We start from the raw sequence: 22,605 nt of genomic DNA, 5'->3' as shown, positions 1-22,605 counted from the left end.
GTAACAACTACCAAAATAGTTTCAGTCATACCTAACAGCTATGAAATGGACAAAAACACAAATCTAGGGTTTTTTTTTAAACTAGTATATTCACAGTTTTAACCAGTTTCCTGTTTTTATTATTCAAGAAAAAAAAAAGATTCAACAACAACAACAAAAATCTTTCACCTGAGTCTCATGGTCGATAAAAGTTGGAGGTTCTTTTTCCCAGTGATACCTTAAGTATGAAACGGTAATCTTCAGAGTTCCTGCTACGGGTTGACCATATGTGTACCTAGAATAAAGAACAAAGATGGTCATATTAGTTTCTTTCTCTAAGACTAATGATTACATTGGTTATTCATTTAATCATATGTATCAATCATATAAATATCAAAGCACCAAATGAACTAAATAAATGTTAATTAATTAATTAATAAATATTAATTAAGCTCAACAAAAATAACTGTAAAACAGCTTACATATACAAAACACAGACAAGATTTACACAGTAGTTACAAAGCCTACTAAAACCAAAGAACAAATATATTTACACAGTCAACAAATCCAATCACACAAAATTAATATAAATTAGTCAACAAACACAGTGCACAAAACAAAAACCAAATAATTATGCACACATTAATAAAAGAATTATACACTAATAACAAGTATTATTACGAATCAGATACAGTAGTTAACAAGTCTAATACAGCAAAATAAATATCTATACATCAGTTAACAGATCCACACAGACACAAAGTACACGGTGTACTTTTTGTTTCAAAATATTTGCACAAAATTAAATAAATGGCAGGTATTGAGCCCCATTTTTCAGTGTTATAAGCCCTAAAGCTTACCACTGATCTACTAGAAATTTAAACTATTGTTTATACACTCAAACAAAAGATTCAATTCTATAAAATACATTTACTTTATGTTAGTGTATTAGACCAGTTTTCATACAAAGTACTTAGATACAAGGAATAAAATAAGAATACCATAAAATAAGTCAACACAACCCACTCTAAGTTACAACCCCCATTCTAAGGTAACACAACTCACTCTAAATTAACACAACTCACTCTGTCTATGTTAACATAACCATTCTAAGTTAACTCACTCTGTACAAGTTAACACAACCCATTCTAAGTTAACACAACTCACTCTGTATAAGTTAACACAACTCACTCTGTATAAGTCAACACAACTCACTCTGTATAAGTCAACACAACTCACTCTGTATAAGTCAACACAACTCACTCTGTATAAGTCAACACAACTCACTCTGTATAAGTCAACACAACTCACTCTGTATAAGTCAACACAACTCACTCTGTATAAGTCAACACAACTCACTCTGTATAAGTCAACACAACTCACTCTGTATAAGTCAACACAACTCACTCTGTATAAGTCAACACAACTCACTCTGTATAAGTCAACACAACTCACTCTGTATAAGTCAACACAACTCACTCTGTATAAGTCAACACAACTCACTCTGTATAAGTCAACACAACTCACTCTGTATAAGTCAACACAACTCACTCTGTATAAGTCAACACAACTCACTCTGTATAAGTCAACACAACTCACTCTGTATAAGTCAACACAACTCACTCTGTATAAGTTAACACAACTCACTCTGTATAAGTTAACACAACTCACTCTGTATAAGTTAACACAACTCACTCTGTATAAGTTAACACAACTCACTCTGTATAAGTTAACACAACTCACTCTAAATTAACACAATTCACTCTGTATAAGTTAACACAACCCACTCTGTCTAAGTTAACACAACCCACTCTGTCTAAGTTAACACAACCCACTCTGTCTAAGTTAACACAACCCACTCTGTCTAAGTTAACACAACCCACTCTGTCTAAGTTAACACAACCCACTCTGTCTAAGTTAACACAACCCACTCTGTCTAAGTTAACACAACCCACTCTGTCTAAGTTAACACAACCCACTCTGTCTAAGTTAACACAACCCACTCTGTCTAAGTTAACACAACCCACTCTGTCTAAGTTAACACAACTCACTCTGTCTATGTTAACACAACCCACTCTGTTTACGTTAACACAACCCACTCTGTCTAAGTTAACACAACCCACTCTGTCTACGTTAACACAACTTACTCAGCACAAACTTTCCATGAAATGGTTTCAACATTAGCCAGTAAGTACGAAGGTGGAACAATAGAAACCTTGAATTTTGGCAGCACTGTAAAAAAAAAAAAAAAATTATTAGAAGGTTTTAAAAACATAAAAATTAATTATGTTTTCTTATAAAACTGTTTATATTTCAGCTGTATTAAGTGTTGGATAGTTTGTCCAAAAAAGGGCAAATGACAGCTTGGAGAAGTCACCTCTTTTAACCACTTCCACCAGTAGAGACTAATGTGTTGCTGGTCATTCAGAACCCAATAAAATGACATCACATAAACGATGCTTAACATTGCAATTTGTATGAGACATCAGTAAAATATGCACATGCCATGAGTCATGAGAAGATTTATACAGTCTGTATGCTACAACACAGCAAGGCACACGAACTTCAAAAGCAAGAAATAATGATATTTTGAGACAAATATTTTATTTAATCTTGAAATAGAACACCTATGGGGACCCTGGAGAAGTGAATCTGGTGTTTTTCACATTTTTAAATACTATCACATCTACAAGTGATTTAACATATGACCTTATACCAGTTTGACAATATGCAAGTGATTTAACATATGACCTTATACCAGTTTGACATGAGATGTCTATAATCAATGTTCAAATCACCAGCTTAAGAACACAAACAATAAAACTGCAATCAACAATGTAAAATTAACAATAAAAGGGTAAAAATAATGCACATCAATAGAGTACAACAAATACTGGTACAGTATTAACTGCTACTTCTCAGACGACTAGTGACAACTAAGTTGTATTGTTAAACGCACAATAAAATAAGAAAAGCTGACCAACAATATAATTATAACACTTCCTTGACAAGGGTTGTATCACAATATTTGTAATGAATAACCATAATACAAATAGCACTGTTGAGATCTGAACTTTATTTGGTCAAGTAAAACCAACCAAACTTTTCACTCATTGTGAGATCCATGAATTTAGGGTCATCTTGAGTATGTTGAATATCAACAAATGAAGGCCTAAACGCTGACCAACTTTGGCACTACTTAATTTCGTACTCTTGGTGAGACCCAACATAAAACAATTTGACTTTGTATAATTACGACCGTTATACTCTTCTGTGGCACATCCACAAGGTCTAACACTCGTCAGTGAAATGGCCATAAAACAATCTGATGTTAATGTGATCTAACCAAGCCTAACACTACTGACTATGCTTTGACTTTTGGGTGAGATCTAAGAAGAAGCAATCTGACCTTGTATAATTTTGACCATTATAACCTGTGCCACATCTAACACTTGACAAGGAAGGACTCATAAAATAATATATGTGATCTTGGCAGTGACCAGGTCATCATTTCCTTTAAACTAAATTAAAAGCAAAGTAGTGGAACTCTTTATTGCAAGTTCAACAACTATATTAACCTGCAGCTTAAACCTCTGAACTATAAACAACCTCCATACTACCCAGACCTTATTCATCACAAGTCCCTTCATGGATAAGGACCCAAAGACTTGTAGATGGACTAAGTTTTGTGGTATCTTTAGTCTGTTTTCAAATTAATATAAATTCAGATTTAAAAAAGACACTTATAGTAAAAATGCTTTTTATTAACAACTACCATACTGTATCTACTAATGAAAGCTGTAAACCAATAAATATTGTGTCTCCGGCTGACATTCCAAAAAGAGAAAAGAAAATAGATTTCTAACCTAAATGGAAGAAATTTAAATGAAGGCAAAAATTGTTATATACTTTTTGTTTCTCCAGCCAAAGTATAAATTAATTAAGACTTTCCCAAAGCTTTTATTCAATTCAAAAATCTCACTGTTAGATGAGTTAACAGAGGATTCAAAACTAGTAAAATAAGAAAACTTTGAAATCTTAAAGACATTTCAAACTAATCACAAGTTCTTAAAGCTGAAAGGAAAATTAAATTATATATTATACTCAGAAATATTAATTATTCTTTTATTTCAGTTATATGAAATAATCTTCATACATTCATTAAACAAACTCAAATAAATGAAACACATACTGACCATATTCTGCAACCTCAAAGTCTAAATAGCGGAACACTTGTCCTACTCTGACCTTGACTTTCCAATGCCCTAAAACAGGTTCTTTTGGTAAAGGAAGTTCCAGCTGTACAATGCCTACGTATAAGAAAAATTAACACAAGTTAGCAAGAAATAATTTACAAACACAAAAAAAGTCATTTCTTTTACTCAATGGTGTACAAGAAAGACAGAACTATAAGACTGTAACTGTAATTATTAAAAATGATACAGAAACCATCCAGCCAAATAATACTCTTTCTTAAAATCATTCAAGTTAATAATGCGATGAAATGTTTATTTTCGACATAAAGGCAAAAGCATATTATAAAATATGGATAAAGATTTTACTGTGTGGTTCAGAACAGGAAAAACAAATCAGTTTTTGAGAAATTTCAGTTATTTAATTATTTAGTTTTCAAAAACATTTCAATATTTTAATATTTGATACTTTGAAACTTCCAGTTCTTGGTATTAATGTGGGAGACAGTAAAGTTTAAGTGTATGTTTTTGTAACAGAAGTGTTTAAGTGTATGTTTTTGTAACAGTAGTGTTTAAGTGTATGTTTTTGTAACAGAAGTGTTTAAGTGTATGTTTTTGTAACAGAAGTGTTTAAGTGTATGTTTTTGTAACAGAAGTGTTTAAGTGTATGTTTTTGTAACAGTAGTGTTTAAGTGTATGTTTTTGTAACAGTAGTGTTTAAGTGTATGTCTTTGTAACAGTAGTGTTTAAGTGTATGTCTTTGTAACAGTAGTGTTTAAGTGTATGTCTTTGTAACAGTAGTGTTTAAGTGTATGTATTTGTAACAGTAGTGTTTAAGTGTATGTCTTTGTAACAGTAGTGTTTAAGTGTATGTTTTTGTAACAGAAGTGTTTAAGTTATGTTTTTGTAACAGAAGTGTTTAAGTGTATGTTTTTGTAACAGTAGTGTTTAAGTGTATGTCTTTGTAACAGTAGTGTTTAAGTGTATGTCTTTGTAACAGTAGTGTTTAAGTGTATGTTTTTGTAACAGAAGTGTTTAAGTGTATGTTTTTGTAACAGAAGTGTTTAAGTGTATGTCTTTGTAACAGTAGTGTTTAAGTGTATGTCTTTGTAACAGTAGTGTTTAAGTGTATGTCTTTGTAACAGCAGTGTTTAAGTGTATGTTTTTGTAACAGAAGTGTTTAAGTGTATGTTTTTGTAACAGAAGTGTTTAAGTGTATGTTTTTGTAACAGAAGTGTTTAAGTGTATGTTTTTGTAACAGTAGTATTTAAGTGTATGTTTTTTGTAACAGAAGTGTTTAAGTGTATGTTTTTTGTAACATAGTGTTTAAATGTATGTTTTTTGTAACATAGTGTTTAGTGTATGTTTTTGTAACAGAAGTGTTTAAGTGTATGTTTTTGTAACAGAAGTGTTTAAGTGTATGTTTTTGTAACAGAAGTGTTTAAGTGTATGTTTTTGTAACAGTAGTGTTTAAGTGTATGTTTTTGTAACAGAAGTGTTTAAATGTATGTTTTTGTAACAGAAGTGTTTAAATGTATGTTTTTGTAACAGAAGTGTTTAAGTGTATGTTTTTGTAACAGAAGTGTTTAAGTGTATGTTTTTGTAACAGAAGTGTTTAAGTGTATGTCTTTGTAACAGTAGTGTTTAAGTGTATGTTTTTGTAACAGTAGTGTTTAAGTGTATGTTTTTGTAACAGTAGTGTTTAAGTGTATGTCTTTGTAACAGAAGTGTTTAAGTGTATGTCTTTGTAACAGAAGTGTTTAAGTGTATGTTTTTGTAACAGTAGTGTTTAAGTGTATGTTTTTGGAAACTGAAAAACTAAACTTCTAGACTATATTAATACTTTTTGGTATAAAATATTTATGAATAATACTGTTAATCATTGTTTCTATAACGTGAGTCACGAAGTAATATATCTAAAAATAAATGAATTATAATTATACGATAGATAACCTTTTTTTGTTTTTCTACAATAACATTTACAGTTAAAATTAATCTTGTTACTAATGTTAGTGGTATTTTACTCTACATGACTTTACTTTTCACGGAATTTCTTCATGTGTTTTTACGGACCCTCTGCTTGTGATATTACACACTTTTCCAACAAGCTAAAAAGTAACCACCATTTTTGAAGTAGCAAAGAGACAATGTAGTAAGTAGAATATAGTTGCTGGTATTAGAATGTGGAATAAAGTATTTGAAATGAAAATCAGCTGTGTGTCAGTTAGTTGTACAAACAACTAGACAAATGGCACATAGATAAGTTTCCAAAAGATCCACTATCCACTACCTAATGTTAAATGGACTGCAGTCGTACAACCTACAGACCAAAATAACACTGACAAGGTTTGGAAACCATCTTCATACCACAGCCTACACAGTTCCAATTTTATATCTTGTTAATAATTGTTGTATATACAATTATATTGTCACAATTATATTGTATATATTAATTATTTTGTCAAAATAATATCACACAAATCTTGATATTATCTGTAACTTGTAAATATATGGTGGTTCCCATAATCTAAATACTATGATATAGGCCTTTACAAGCAGCACCAGGTAAAAAGGCCCAGTGGGTAATAATAAATGTGGCTTGTAAAGACAGATAGTTTATCTGTGTAAAATATATGTGCACTAAAGAAATTAGTCTTACAAGACAGAAGGACTTAAAATATAATACAATATGATGAGTATTTATAATGTAGTTAGACATCTTGTACACTTTATACTGTCTGATATCATACCCTTGAGTATTTATAATGTAGTTAGACATCTTGTACACTTTATACTGTCTGATATCATACCCTTGAGTATTTATAATGTAGTTAGACATCTTGTATACTTTATACTGTCTGATATCATACCCTTGAGTATTTATAATGTATTTAGACATCTTGTATACTTTATACTGTCTGATATCATACCCTTGAGTATTTATAATGTAGTTAGACATCTTGTATACTTTATACTGTCTGATATCATACCCTTGAGTATTTATAATGTAGTTAGACATCTTGTACACTTTATACTGTCTGATATCATACCCTTGAGTATTTATAATGTAGTTAGACATCTTGTATACTTTATACTGTCTGATATCATACCCTTGAGTATTTATAATGTAGTTAGACATCTTGTATACTTTATACTGTCTGATATCATACCCTCGAGTATTTATAATGTAGTTAGACATCTTGTATACTTTATACTGTCTGATATCATACCCTTGAGTATTTATAATGTAGTTAGACATCTTGTATACTTTATACTGTCTGATATCATACCCTTGAGTATTTATAATGTAGTTAGACATCTTGTATACTTTATACTGTCTGATATCATACCCTTGAGTATTTATAATGTAGTTAGACATCTTGTATACTTTATACTGTCTGATATCATACCCTCGAGTATATATAATGTAGTTAGACATCTTGTATACTTTATACTGTCTGATATCATACCCTTGAGTATTTATAATGTAGTTAGACATCTTGTATACTCTATACTGTCTGATATCATACCCTTGAGTATTTATAATGTAGTTAGACATCTTGTATACTTTATACTGTTTGATATCACACCCTTGAGTATTTATAATGTAGTTAGACATCTTGTATACTTTATACTGTTTGATATCACACCCTTGAGTATTTATAATGTAGTTAGACATCTTGTATACTTTATACTGTCTGATATCATACCCTCGAGTATTTATAATGTAGTTAGACATCTTGTATACTTTATACTGTTTGATATCATACCCTTGAGTATTTATAATGTATTTAGACATCTTGTATACTTTATACTGTCTGATATCATACATCTAGTTGACCACTAAATAGCTGTAAGTATGAAAGGCCTTGAACTACCTACTATCTAGAGCAAAAATACATTGGCAGGACTAAATAATTCACAATATTATATTTACAACTTATGGGGGCCTAACTCGGGTCCTTCATTTTCAATGTCAACAAACTTACTGGCATCTAGTGAGACTGAAATAAGAGTCTGTTGTATCAAGACTGATGTCTCTACACACCTTCACTATGTTGTCTAATTTACTAGTAAGTTTTCAGGTTGTATCAAGACTGACATCTCTACACACCTTCACTATGTTGTCTAATTTACTAGTAAGTTTTCAGGTTGTATCAAGACTGTCGTCTCTACACACCTTCACTATGTTGTCTAATTTACTAGTAAGTTTTCAGGTTGTATCAAGACTGACGTCTCTACACACCTTCACTATGTTGTCTAATTTACTAGTAAGTTTTCAGGTTGTATCAAGACTGACATCTCTACACACCTTCACTATGTTGTCTAACTTACTAGTAAGTTTTCAGGTTGTATCAAGACTGACATCTCTACACACCTTCACTATGTTGTCTAATTTACTAGTAAGTTTTCAGGTTGTATCAAGACTGACGTCTCTACACACCTTCACTATGTTGTCTAATTTACTAGTAAGTTTTCAGGTTGTATCAAGACTGACATCTCTACACACCTTCACTATGTTGTCTAATTTACTAGTAAGTTTTCAGGTTGTATCAAGACTGACGTCTCTACACACCTTCACTATGTTGTCTAATTTACTAGTAAGTTTTCAGGTTGTATCAAGACTGACATCTCTACACACCTTCACTATGTTGTCTAATTTACTAGTAAGTTTTCAGGTTGTATCAAGACTGACGTCTCTACACACCTTCACTATGTTGTCTAATTTACTAGTAAGTTTTCAGGTTGTATCAAGACTGACATCTCTACACACCTTCACTATGTTGTCTAATTTACTAGTAAGTTTTCAGGTTGTATCAAGACTGACGTCTCTACACACCTTCACTATGTTGTCTAATTTACTAGTAAGTTTTCAGGTTGTATCAAGACTGACATCTCTACACACCTTCACTATGTTGTCTAATTTACTAGTAAGTTTTCAGGTTGTATCAAGACTGACGTCTCTACACACCTTCACTATGTTGTCTAACTTACTAGTAAGTTTTCAGGTTGTATCAAGACTGACATCTCTACACACCTTCACTATGTTGTCTAATTTACTAGTAAGTTTTCAGGTTGTATCAAGACTGACGTCTCTACACACCTTCACTATGTTGTCTAATTTACTAGTAAGTTTTCAGGTTGTATCAAGACTGACATCTCTACACACCTTCACTATGTTGTCTAATTTACTAGTAAGTTTTCAGGTTGTATCAAGACTGATGTCTCTACACATCTTCACTATGTTGTCTAATTTACTAGTAAGTTTTCAGGTTGTATCAAGACTGACATCTCTACACACCTTTACTATGTTGTCTAATTTACTAGTAAGTTTTCAGGTTGTATCAAGACTGACGTCTCTACACACCTTCACTTGAATATATTGTCTAATTTACTAGTAAGTTTTCAGGAAAATGAATGGAGACCTGGGTGATTGTGTAGTGTAGGCCTTGTTTTCACAAATAATGTTTACATCCAATATAGCCACAAATTACTGCCACATTTAATTTAGTTGTAACTGCATAAGACCTAAAGATTACTACTTTACAGACAGACTAAAATAAACTTAAATACTCAAATACAAGCATGGCCACATCAGTTGGTGTTGTTTCTTTGGATGAGGTACAAATAAGTTGATAATAAAACAGATTTAGTGAGTATTCACTACCTAACTCATTTAATTTGAAATAGGTAGTAACTAAGGTTGATATCAAGAGGAGACTGAAAACAGTAGTGACATTACAGATAAGTTGCTGTCAACTTTTGTTAGAAACATTAAAATAAATATTTCTTTAATTAATGTTATAATTTTATGAGTTCTTTAACTTTTAGATTTATTTAAAACCAGGTACATAAATTACTACAATGATTCATTTGTGAGTATTCCTTCATGGATGACAAAACTCCAAACAAGTCTGTCAGTATTCCCTTCAGAAATAATAAAAACTACAGACATAAGTCTGTCAGTATTCCATTCAGAAACAACAAAAAGTACAAACATAAGTCCGTCAGTATTCCCTTCAGAAACAACAAAAACTACAAACATAAGTCTGTCAGTATTCCCTTCAGAAACAACAAAAACTACAAACATAAGTCTGTCAGTATTCCCTTCAGAGACAACAAACACTGCAAACAAAAATCTAAAAAAATAACTTATCCTAATAACTACATGGTAAACAAAGAGTGTGTCTCCACAATGAACAGATTAATATAGTTAATGGTGACCTAGATTGTTTATTATATATTGTTATACAAGATATCTCTTACCTATTGTTCTTTTCAAAACAGTTCAAAGGAAATTTAACTTTTTCATATTATAGCCACAATAAAACTACGGCATTCATATTATAGCCACAATAAAACTACGATATTCATATTATAGCCACAATAAAACTACGACATTCATATTATAGCCACAATAAAACTACGACATTCATATTATAGGCACAATAAAACTACGACATTCATATTATAGGCACAATAAAACTACGACATTCATATTATAGCCATAATAAAACTACGACATTCATATTATAGCCACAATAAAACTACGGCATCCATATTATAGCCACAATAAAACTACGACATCCATATTATAGGCACAATAAAACTACAACATTCATATTATAGCCACAATAAAACTACAACATTCATATTATAGCCACAATAAAACTACAACATTCATATTATAGCCACAATAAAACTACGACATCCATATTATAGCCACAATAAAACTACAACATTAGTCATTCTCCAAAGTGTTTTAATGATCAGATAAGGAATATGAAACTTATAGATGGAATGTGACAAATCTTCTACAAAAATCCCTTACATGTTCTATGGGACTGAAAATCAAAACAAACTACTTGCATCGATCACAACTAAACGTGAATAAAAATAATCAGAATATGCCATTCATTCAGTTTTACTTACAGAATTTTATTCAGAATGCATAATTCGTTATTAGGGAACTTCCATGCTAGTAATATTCCATCCATAACCTAATTATATTTCAATGGTTAGTTAACTCAGAAAGATCAAATTAGTCATAAATCCATATATTGCGTTACAAATTCCAGGTAACTGCTACACTTAATATCATAATAACAACAAATTAACCAAAATAAAAACAGATACATTAAATGTTACTGTTAATAAAATTAAGATTACAGAAAGAATACTTTATTTATGAAACACAAACACCACAAATGTGGTTCTTCTACTATTGTACATTCAATATTCCTTGAAGAGATTGTTACATAAACCTTTAGGCAATCCAGTTATATGTTATACAAACAGCGATCTATAATCAAATGTCTTGTTTTTATGACTTGGAAGCACATGTAACACTAATAGTTACTACCTAAGAGCCTGAACTATACATTTAATAAAATATATAAAAATAAATAGCACGTTTAATGTGTTCAAAGCAAAACAACGAATTTCTTCTTACCATCAACAAATGATACATTTAACCACTGGGCCACGCGTATGTTTTCTGGATCATCTATCCATATCTGTCCTTGCTAAAAAATAAAAATAATATGCACATATGTATTTACATATGTAATTAAGTGCACTGGTTCCTCGTCAGATTCAACATTAATCTGCTGCACTACAATAAAGTCTGAAGGCATCCAATTATGTGGAAGAAAAAGGAATAAAGTGTCACAATTTATACTTTAGGGTTAAAAATACTCATCAAAAGTTGAAAACCATCATATACAAGTATACCATGTTATTTAACCAACAGTTGTCAACTGACAAGAATTTAAAAAATTCAAGATACTAAATATAATTTGTATACAATTCATTTCATCAATCCATTCTTGTTTAACTTCCACAGTCCCTCATGTGAGAGTATTTAAGACACGCATACACACATGCACTTTTCAGGTTAAAGTTGCTTTAAAAACAATTATAGGATTTCTAAATTATTGTAGCTTTATCGTGAAATGTTTGGGAACAAATACAAAGAAACTGATTTTTACATCAGTAACCAAGTTCATCTATTTCTTTTTCTGAATCCAAATACTGATAATGAAACCATTTTAAAAGGTGACTTCAGACGTTCAGAACTGTAGCGTGTACCTAATCCCAATAATTCAGTCGTTATATTCTGTCTACCTATAGTCGTTATGCAATTTCATCATAATGAGATAGAAAAGTTGAATGATTCAAGTTAATGTTAGTTATTACTAATGAAATTTTAATAAAGAAAACATAATAAAGTGAAAGAGAGACACTTTTGTCTCCACGACATGTACAGCAGCCAAATGTAGTCACTACACAGGATTTTAAACAAAGTGGAAGTTTTGTTTTTACCATCAGTTGCTGGTAGTTCCTCTAACTTCACAAAATAACAGTTAAATGATACTTCTGGTCAGATTATAACTGAGAAACAAGTTATGTTTTTATGGTCACATTTTTTCGGTGGGGATACTTTAATGAAACTACGATTATTTATGTGATTCATTCCACTGTTGCTTCTACTAATTTTAACTACTTTAAGGTTTCATATTTTCTACTTCTGTTCTCAATGGTTATCATTATATGTACCATTCCAATTGTTTTCTAAAAACAAAGAATAAACTGATAAAACACAGTTCAATATATAAGTTAGGTTTCTAATGTTACACACGTATCAAGACAAGAGGAAAACCCTCAACTGATATACAACTTTTCCCAAATCAAATTTACATCAATTTCTGACTGTAATAATAACTAACAACATTCAAAAGAAATCCGTTATAAAACCATCAATAAAACACACGTAACTACATTCAGTGCAGATACTGTTCTGACAATCAACATTCAAAAATAAAACAAGCACTAACCTCTTTATCACCAATAGACTTCAAACAAGTGCTTAAAACCGGCAAAACCCGAAACTTAACTATAAGATTAAAAAAAAAAAGAATTGTTATTTATGGTATATTCAAAGACAAAATTAAAATCTAACTACAAAACTTGGTACATGCAAACATTTCTCATCAATATATACATTTATTATTTTCTTAGAGCTGTCAAATAATATTAGATATTCCAAATATCTAGAAACAGTAGGGAGATCTTATAATCTTTTCTGTTTCAGTATGTAAGAACTAGATTACACACCAATTCTAAACTAGACTAACACTGCTGAATGAAATAAATAAAGTAAATCCACTAGACTCCTGGCTTACACTATAGAATTATCACAGCTTTTCTGCATCACTCATAAAAACAATGGTTTACTGGTTTAGTCCCTTGAATACTGATGTAATGTGTAATATCACTGACAATGGTATTTAATAATATATAATAAATCATGGTAGATGATGCAAAAGGTGAATAATAATTAATATGCATACTTTCTCGTAGAGCAAGTTGTAATATTTAGACAACAAAGGATCATTTGGTCCTTCAAGGTTACCCTTAGACACAACCAATCAGAAAACGTAAACCCACCTAACTGTTTTCAGAACATCATAAAATCCCCTCAAATTTCTCTAAAGTACAGCTAATTCCACTAGTCAACCATCCTGTTAACTGCCTTAACTAGATTTCAGCTTGTCAGCCATCCTGTCTACCACCTTAACTGGATCACAGGCTGTCAGCCATCCTTCCAACTGCTTTAACTGGATACCAGTCTGTCAGCCATCCTTCCAACTGCTTTAACTGGATACCAGTCTGTCAGCAATCCTGCCAATTGGCTTAACTGGATTCCAACCTGTCAGCCATGTTGTTAACTTGCCTTAACTGGATACCAGTCTGTGAGCAATCCTGCCAATTGGCTTAATTGGATTCCAACCTGTCAGCCATCCTGCTAACTGATTTAACTTTTCTCAAATCTTAAAATTGTGTGCTGTCATCTTATCTTCAGAATCCACCATAGAAGAATTTGAGACCTCTATCTACTGATCTCCAAGACAATCTTATAAACTTAAATAACCTCAACTGTTATGTAATGTACATACTGAGGTAATTTTATCTTTTTTAGCATGTAATTAACATGTCTATAAATATACCATAAAATTCCATTGTCTTTACTAACCACAACTGCTTTAACAGCTTGAATGATGTACCTACCACTATCACAAGATATTTTTACATCAAACTACTGAATGGTTGCAACATACATTAAACGTGTGAATCTAATTATAATAACCCAAAAATGTTTCCTTCTATTTACCATAACCCAAGGTAAGCTACCAGTTATATATTCAACTTACCACTTATCACAATGTAGCTAGAATTACTCAAAAGATTCATGTCATCAGCAATATTAAGTAATTATATATCTACTAACATTATTAATATATATAACAATAAACAGACACTGACCTCTGAGGCCACTATAACAAAGGTCCAGTTTTACTGGACTCTATTAATAACAATTCAATTAAACTACTTGTTCTCCAAACACAATTTTTAAAAATGTGAGCACATGACACCCATCATCTAGATAAATCATAGCATTCTGAATATTAACATGATATTAAATATATTATTCATCACTTAACCACATCACATTTCACTCTATAATTTTGTGAAGCATCACTTTATCAAACCTTCTAAATTTTCTCCCACTGTAGTAATAAAACTAACTGGTCTATAGTATCAAGGCAACTGTCAGCTACCCCTTTAAAAACAGGAGTGATATGTTTAGCAAACTCTTATATATCAGGTACCTACTTGCCCATTGATGAAGAAAACAGATGTATGCATACCTGATCCTGAAATTCCTGTTTTATCCTGTAGAAACTTGTCTATCCACCTATTTCTCATAAGCTTTCTGCATTTCTCAATTTATTTTTGCTCAAGTTCTTAGTTTTCCCAAAGTTCTATATACTAGCCACCCTATCTGTCAAATAAAGCTTATTACATTTACCCTTTAAAATTCTCCATTATGTCTTTATTACACCAATTAGCTTTGATCTTCCAACTTTTGTTTCTAGAAACATGCCTATATTGAATAAAAAAAAAATTTCAAATATGTCTCACATCACTTTATCATTATCCTAATTAACTAATCACAAATTTAATCTCAGATTATTCTTGTATCAACATGTAATTAAATATTAATCCCAACTGACAATGTCATACCTCCCCCCCCCACACACATACATTTTAAAACTTACAATAACATCTTTGTCAGAAGATAACAAAACTAAAAATAGAAGAGTCAAAAGTTTATATGCGGAGAAATATCTGTCCCACACTAAGACTCCATACATCAAAATTAAAATCAGTTGTTCATAAAAGGTATTAATTAGTATTCATATAAATAACAACTACCATCTCATTATACAATTTCTGATTCACTTCATCTGTCTGATCACATGGCCAACAAAATCTTTCTACCCTTATTCGTTAGGATGCTTTGTATCCGCTAAAAAGATATCACGAAACCGTTAGTGGAAGTACGATATTTAACATCTTACTTTGTGTAACGATAGTTTAATTAACACACTGTCTACTTCTTTCACTTTCTTGACTGCAACACTGAAAACACTTAACTCAAATACAAGTGTCAAAAACAAAACATATACCTTGTCTGATACTGACACCTACAATTGTGATATTTGACTCCGTAAAATATAACCGTAAAGTGTAATTATTACAAATATAAATTAAAAATAGTACTCTGATTTTATACACTATCGGTTTATACCTGTTTGTCCAGGTTTGTATATTGGCTTGTCTGTTTGAAGAAATATAATTATATCTTGTTTTCGAAGGTTAATGTCTTTCGTTTTGTTGATTACGTAAACACCGTCCTCGTCATCAAATTTTCCAGTAATTCTCAATCGACCACTGTTACCGCCATCTGATTCCTCCGGAACATCCAGAAAGAAGGATGGAGTGACACCTGCATAAAAAATACCGAAAATATCAGGCACGACATACACTTCAGCGTTATAAGAGGCCTAATAATATTTCTGTAGTTCGTTCACCCAACCTATGCTGATAAGCTTTCAACAAACGGAAAGTAGAGAATTAGCCAATGAAGAAATGCATTAGACCTCTACGTTTCAGATTCTCTTTTCAATTTCACATCTAGTGAAAATGAAAACAATTCTTTAATATATATATATATATACATATATATAAAGTAAAAAGGTTTTGTTTGTTTGTTTGTTTGGGAATTTCGCACAAAGCTACTCGAAGGCTATCTGTGCTAGCCGTCCCTAATTTAGCAGTGTAAGACTAGAGGGAAGGCAGCTAGTCATCACCACCCACCGCCAACTCTTTTACCAACGAATAGTGGGATTGACGGTCACATTATACACCCCCACGCGACCCTCGGATTACGCGTCGCACGCCTTACGCGCTAGGCCATGCCGGGCCAGAGTAAAAAGGAAGAATGTGGTTAAACAAAATAAAATATCGACATTACTTTCGTAAGAATATTTCAACCATTCAGGTGAACAAGTTCGGAGAGATGAGAATTGATAGCTTTTTTTACTGAACACCCTTGTACTAATGGGCCTAGAAATCAATTTTTGAGTATTTTTTGTTTTAACTTAACACAAAAACGCTAAGGATATTATTTTTTATTTCCACTATCAATAAGTAAACTAAATTAAAACATCCGTTTTCGTGTTTCAGAAAATAGATAGAAAGGCAAATAAAATTAATATAAAAAATGTCCTTATCGTTTTCTGAAAATTCTAAGTGTGAGTTTCTTTTCTTACTTTTCAATTTCTTCTCACCTTTCTTGACAAAAGCCTCATATTCAGTTATGACTTTGTCTTCATTTCTACGAAGTAATTCAATTCTAACTGTACCGTCTCCGTTTATGTTGAATAAATTTAACGACAGTGGTTGAGTTGATCCAGAAGTGAGAATTTTTGGTGCTGTGAGGATGAAACCTCTGAAAGAAAAAATTCGCAATAAATAATCAATAACTAGAACCACATTTGGAAATATACACCACCTAGTAATTGTTTCAAGATCGAAATATAAGCTTCATGTTGTTTTGAAATATATAACGATTTTATAAATATTTAATTTCAAGAAGGTGAGTTTCAGGCTTTTCAGCTAAATTTATCGCTCATTTCTTCTTTCTCATTTTGGTGATGAAATTACATAAATACATATTACACACAAAATAAACCAATGTCAGCTTTGAGCCAAAATTTCGAGGAATGAAAAGACATAAGTATGTCTCTAAGCAAAACAATTATTTGCACATGAAACCATACAAGTTCCATTAGATAAACGTCTGTCGTAGAGCTTGCAAGGCTAGTAGGAGCTAACAATGAAATTTTCTCGTTAACTGTTTATTTCAAACTACAGAAAGTCTAAAGTTCGAAAATATAGAAAGAAGGAAGAGAATTGAAATTATGATCTGCTAAAGCCACGGAACAAAAAAATAGACTGTTAAAATAAAGTCTAAATAATATACAATCAAATCTATAACTCAAGCCTAAATTAGGTGGTAATTATAAACTTCAATACATTACGTGTCTTATAACGATATAACTTTATCTCAATGATTCAATGGTAAAAGATAAAATTCAGGTTTTGATACCTGTGATAGGCAGGGAACAATTAGTCTGTTCAGCAGCTTTGCACTGACAAAACCAAACCAATATAACCAAATATAATTATTTTTCGACGCTAATTGTATGAAGTCTTATAACCTTTCTTTTAAGAAAGAAAGACAATATATTAATATCTAAATATTTCTATTAGCTTCTAAATATTTTCAATTGTCTTTGACAGACAAAGAAGTTTTAATGTCAGGTGATCAAGGAAAATAACGGATTCGGATCCTTCTGTTGTTAACAGTTTAACAAATATAATTACGTTACTGAATTTCTGCTAGTACATCACGACAATTTTCTTTTAATAGAGTATAATTTCTTTTCTTCAGCAATATCAGCTTATATCCAGCATACAGTTAGTACATATACGTCGAAAACGTAATTGTGATCGGAATAGATTCGAAAAGAAAAATTCGAAATTGTTCAGGAAATTCTTCGAAGCAATGGCCATTAACTCAGAGAAAAACTGTCTGCAGGGTGGCCCGTAAGTCCTTACACATCCATATGTTATTATGTTATATTCAATTACACATGTATTATAAATTTGTTTCTTTTTTTTAGAGAAATATGGCCGATGTAAGCCCATTTAAACTTGAAAAGGGTATTCTGACAAAAACGTGGGTACATGAGCGCAAGAATACTGGTGACACCCTGGATACAATAACTGGCGAATTTAGAGAAAGATTCAATAAGGATCCACCAACACGAAAAACAATGTCAAATTGGGAGAGAAAATTGTTTGAAACTGGCAATATTAAGGATGCACATCGTTCAGGAAGACCAGTTAAACGTAGAGTCATGTGCTGGTATGGAAGAGTCAGTAATTAACTCACCATTAGAGTCAACAAGGAAAAGATCAGCTGAACTTGGTGTCCCGCGAGCAACCATACAGACCTTTATGAAAAAGGACATGGGAGTTAAAGCATGGCGACCCACATTTGTGAATGAACTAAGTGATGCTGATAGAGAAAATAGGACCCTGGCATGTGATGAGTTACTGCGAATCTTCAATACGATCCCTTCTCAAGGAAAGGTGATGTTTACGGACGAGTGCGCAATTTACCGTTCGAGTCGAGCACGAAATGTTTACTTCTGGGCAAAGGAGAATCCTCATTATTATGAAGAAATTGAATATAACACTCCGCATGTCATGATGTGGGCAGCACTTAATATGCCTCATGTTATTGGACCATACTTCTTTGACGTGCCAGTAAACCATAACTCATATATAAACATGTTACAACAATGGTTTATACCGAAACTCGATGAACTTGGAATCAGATAGGAGGTTTGGTTTCAATAAGATGAAGCTCCGGCTCATTATGTCTTTACTGTGTGAGATTATCTTAATGACACTTTTCCAGACAAATGGATAGATCGTGGTTCTGTAACATCCCCGGCACCCATGAAATGGTCCTCAAGAAGTCCGGATTTGACAACATGTGATAACTCTCTTTGGGGATACATGAAGGACATTGTGTCTAAACAACGTTATAATACTAATGATAAGTTGAAGGTAGCTGTTACCGCGGCATTTGAAACAATAACCCCTGCTATGTTGAGGAAAATGTCTTATAGAACATGGCGTCGCATAATATTATACAGCGAGAATGAGGGACAGAACACAGATACACTGGATACATAAGATATATGGATGAGTAGGGACTTACGGGCTACCATGTAGAACGAAAGAATACTTCTTTAAGTTACTACTGCCAACCAGAAAAAAGAAATATCTTTTTACATTAGTCCTACCGTCTAGAAAGAAGGAACATTCCTTTAAGTTACTGTTACTATCTGCAATGAAATAACATACCTATTATTTATTATCATCTAGAAAAAAGGAATATCCCTTTATCTTACTATTACCACCCAGAAGGAAGGTATATCTCCTTTATCTTACTATTACCACCCAGAACGAAGAAATATATCCTTATGATATCATTACCACCCAGAAGAAAGTATTTACCACATACGTCATCATTACCCTCCAAAAAAGAATATACCTTTCAACTACTATTACCGTCCATAATTAAGAAATACCCCTCTTATCTAGTTTTACCGAGCGAGAATTGGGGTACAGGTGCTCTTCACATATTCACTAAGCCTTACCGGTGCAGTGAGTATTTAATATTGAGAGAAACATTGTATCTGGCTGTGGACATGTTAAAATATTTAATCAACCCAGTCAGTCTGGCTCAGTAGTTCGAAAGTTTATATTCAACTTTCCCATATATTAAAAAAAAACACAAAAAATTATACAAGTCTAAGATTGTAAGTAAACGTTTCACCGTTTCGGCTTACTTTCCATAATAACCAGACTGTACAGTTACAACACAACCAGCTATAATAAAGCTGTTGCTGGTGTTTAAATTTCCATTCCTTCCTGGTTAACTTTTGGTTTATACGAGGGTCAGAATAACCACTTAAGCCTGAATTAGAGAAGTAGTTCATAATTAAACTATTTTTTAGGATATTTCTTACATCTTGATGTAGAATATATATTTCTACAGATGTAAAATTCAAGATTATGGTTATATTTAATACATTAAAAGTACCAAATTCAGACAGTAGAAATCTTAACCACATCTCTACTGTAAAATAGTCTGCTTTGAACAAGAAATGATCCAGCTACTTTGCCATTTCTAATAAGTTCCTCGACTCAACATCTTACTTCTGATCTACTGTCAGTCTCACAACAGTTTTTTTTTTTTCATTTTTATCCAATTTGTGGGTATTTTCTGCGTTTCTAAGAGAAAATATATGTACAAGTGTAGTATTCTTAAAATAACCAGCAAAACATTTCATATAAGACATTTAAAGTGAATTACAAGGGCTTCAAACAGAAAGTCAATTATGGACTAAGAGTTCGCTTTTACTTGCATACTTTCATTGGATCTATCGTACCTTCACCAAGGGCAGAGATGGATATACAGTTTGACTTTCAAAAATTACCGAAATTGCGCATCAACTTAATCTTACTATTATCCTCTAGAAAGAAGGAATATCCTCAAGTGTTACTATCACCCTCTAGAAGAAAGGAATATCCTCATCTGTTAGTATTACCCTCTAGAAGGAAGGAATAATCTCATGTGTTAGTATTACTCTCCAGAAGGAAGGAATCTCCTCATGTGTTACTATTATCCTCTAGAAAGAAGAAATACCCTCATGTGTTACTATTAGTCTTCAGAAGGAAGGAATATCCTCATGTGTTACTATTACCCTCTAGAAGAAAGGAATATCCTCATGTGTTACTATTAGTCTCCAGAAGGAAGGAATATCCTCATGTGTTAATATTAGTTTCCAGAAGGAAGGAATATCCTCATGTGTTAGTATTACTCTTTAGAAGGAAGGAATACCTTATGTGTTAGTATTATCCTCTAGAAGGAAGAAATATCCTCATGTGTTAGTATTAGTCATGTGTTAGTAGTACTCTTTAGAAGGAAGGAATATCCTCATATGTTACTGTTACCCTCCACATCAAAAGACTGTCTCTTTCGATTAGTATTGACATCCAGAAGAAGGTTGGTATTGTTAGTTGAAGATTTTCGACAGTCATCTCCGCTAGTTGTCCCTTACTTGTGACAGCCATCCGCGCTAGTTATCCCTTACTTGTGACAGCCATCCGCGCTAGTTGTTCCTTACTTGTGACAGCCATCTCCGCTAGTTGTCCCTTACTTGTGACAGCCATCTCCGCTAGTTGTCCCTTACTTGTGACAGCCATCTCCGCTAGTTGTCCCTTACTTGTGACAGCCATCTCCGCTAGTTGTCCCTTACTTGTGACAGCCATCTGCGCTAGTTGTCCCTTACTTGTGACAGCCATCCGCGTTAGTTGTCCCTTACTTGTGACAGCCATCTCCGCTAGTTGTCCCTTACTTGTGACAGCCATCCGCGTTAGTTGTCCCTTACTTGTGACAGCCATCCGCGCTAGTTATCCCTTACTTGTGACAGCCATCTCCGCTAGTTGTCCCTTACTTGTGACAGCCATCTCCGCTAGTTGTCCCTTACTTGTGACAGCCATCCGCGCTAGTTGTCCCTTACTTGTGACAGCCATCCGCGCTAGTTGTTCCTTACTTGTGACAGCCATCTCCGCTAGTTGTCCCTTACTTGTGACAGCCATCTCCGCCAGTTGTCTCTTACTTGTGACAGCCATCTGCTCTAGTTGTCCCTTACTTGTGAATAACAAGCTAGATGGAAGACAGCTAGTTCATCCTATCCACTGCCACTTCTTGGGCTACGCTAATATCGAACAGTGTGATTTGATCGTCACTCATACAACTACCCATGTGCGAACAGTGTGATTTGATCGTCACTCATACAACTACCCACGTGTGCAGTTCGATATTTTTTCTCAGATCCAGTCTGGCATGTTAAATATTGTGTTACACTTGGACCATATCCACGAAGAAATCATAACCCTTTAAATTACTATTAACAACGAGAAGAAAGACTATTTCTATAAGTTCCAATATATTTATCATATTATACAATATTAAATTCTACGTCTCGTGCTAGGTATAATAAATTGAATTTTAGGTTCTCTAAAAAACTTAGGTCAAACAGAAAATCTAAAAGTTGATTTCTCGTGGTGAACAAAGCAAATAATTCAAAGTGGCTTTACTTTTAAACAAATGTTTTATTTTATAAGTCTTATCTAGTGCGTTGATTTCTTTTCACGGCTATATCTTTAATAGACACTTTTAAATTTGATGACGAGAAACCCACTTTGGTACAAATAAAATTTAAAGACTTGAACTGGTAACAAAGTAAAGTTTAGTACAAGATTCACACGATAACAAGTGTACAACGTATCAAGACGTGATACATTTGTTACTGTGTTAAACTTGTTGTAAAGTCGTTAATTGTTATGGCAGAGAAATGAACCAACACGTATTGTA

At 32.6% G+C, this 22,605-nt stretch overlaps 1 protein-coding gene across 1 annotated transcript in view; it reads right to left on the bottom strand.

The window, feature by feature from the left end:
* Nucleotides 1-22,605, bottom strand: part of LOC143242579 (alpha-2-macroglobulin-like protein 1) — an 85,005-nt gene that overhangs the window by 54,262 nt on the left and 8,138 nt on the right. The window contains 7 exon segments of the mRNA XM_076486044.1: nt 169-274; nt 2,127-2,211; nt 4,176-4,289; nt 11,626-11,698; nt 13,010-13,068; nt 15,829-16,026; nt 16,871-17,031. Coding sequence (XP_076342159.1) covers nt 169-274; nt 2,127-2,211; nt 4,176-4,289; nt 11,626-11,698; nt 13,010-13,068; nt 15,829-16,026; nt 16,871-17,031 — 796 coding nt within the window.

Source organism: Tachypleus tridentatus, unplaced genomic scaffold, assembly GCF_004210375.1.
Source record: "Tachypleus tridentatus isolate NWPU-2018 unplaced genomic scaffold, ASM421037v1 Hic_cluster_2, whole genome shotgun sequence".
NCBI classification, from domain to species: domain Eukaryota; kingdom Metazoa; phylum Arthropoda; class Merostomata; order Xiphosura; family Limulidae; genus Tachypleus; species Tachypleus tridentatus.
This window is presented reverse-complemented; position numbering and strand designations above follow the sequence as displayed.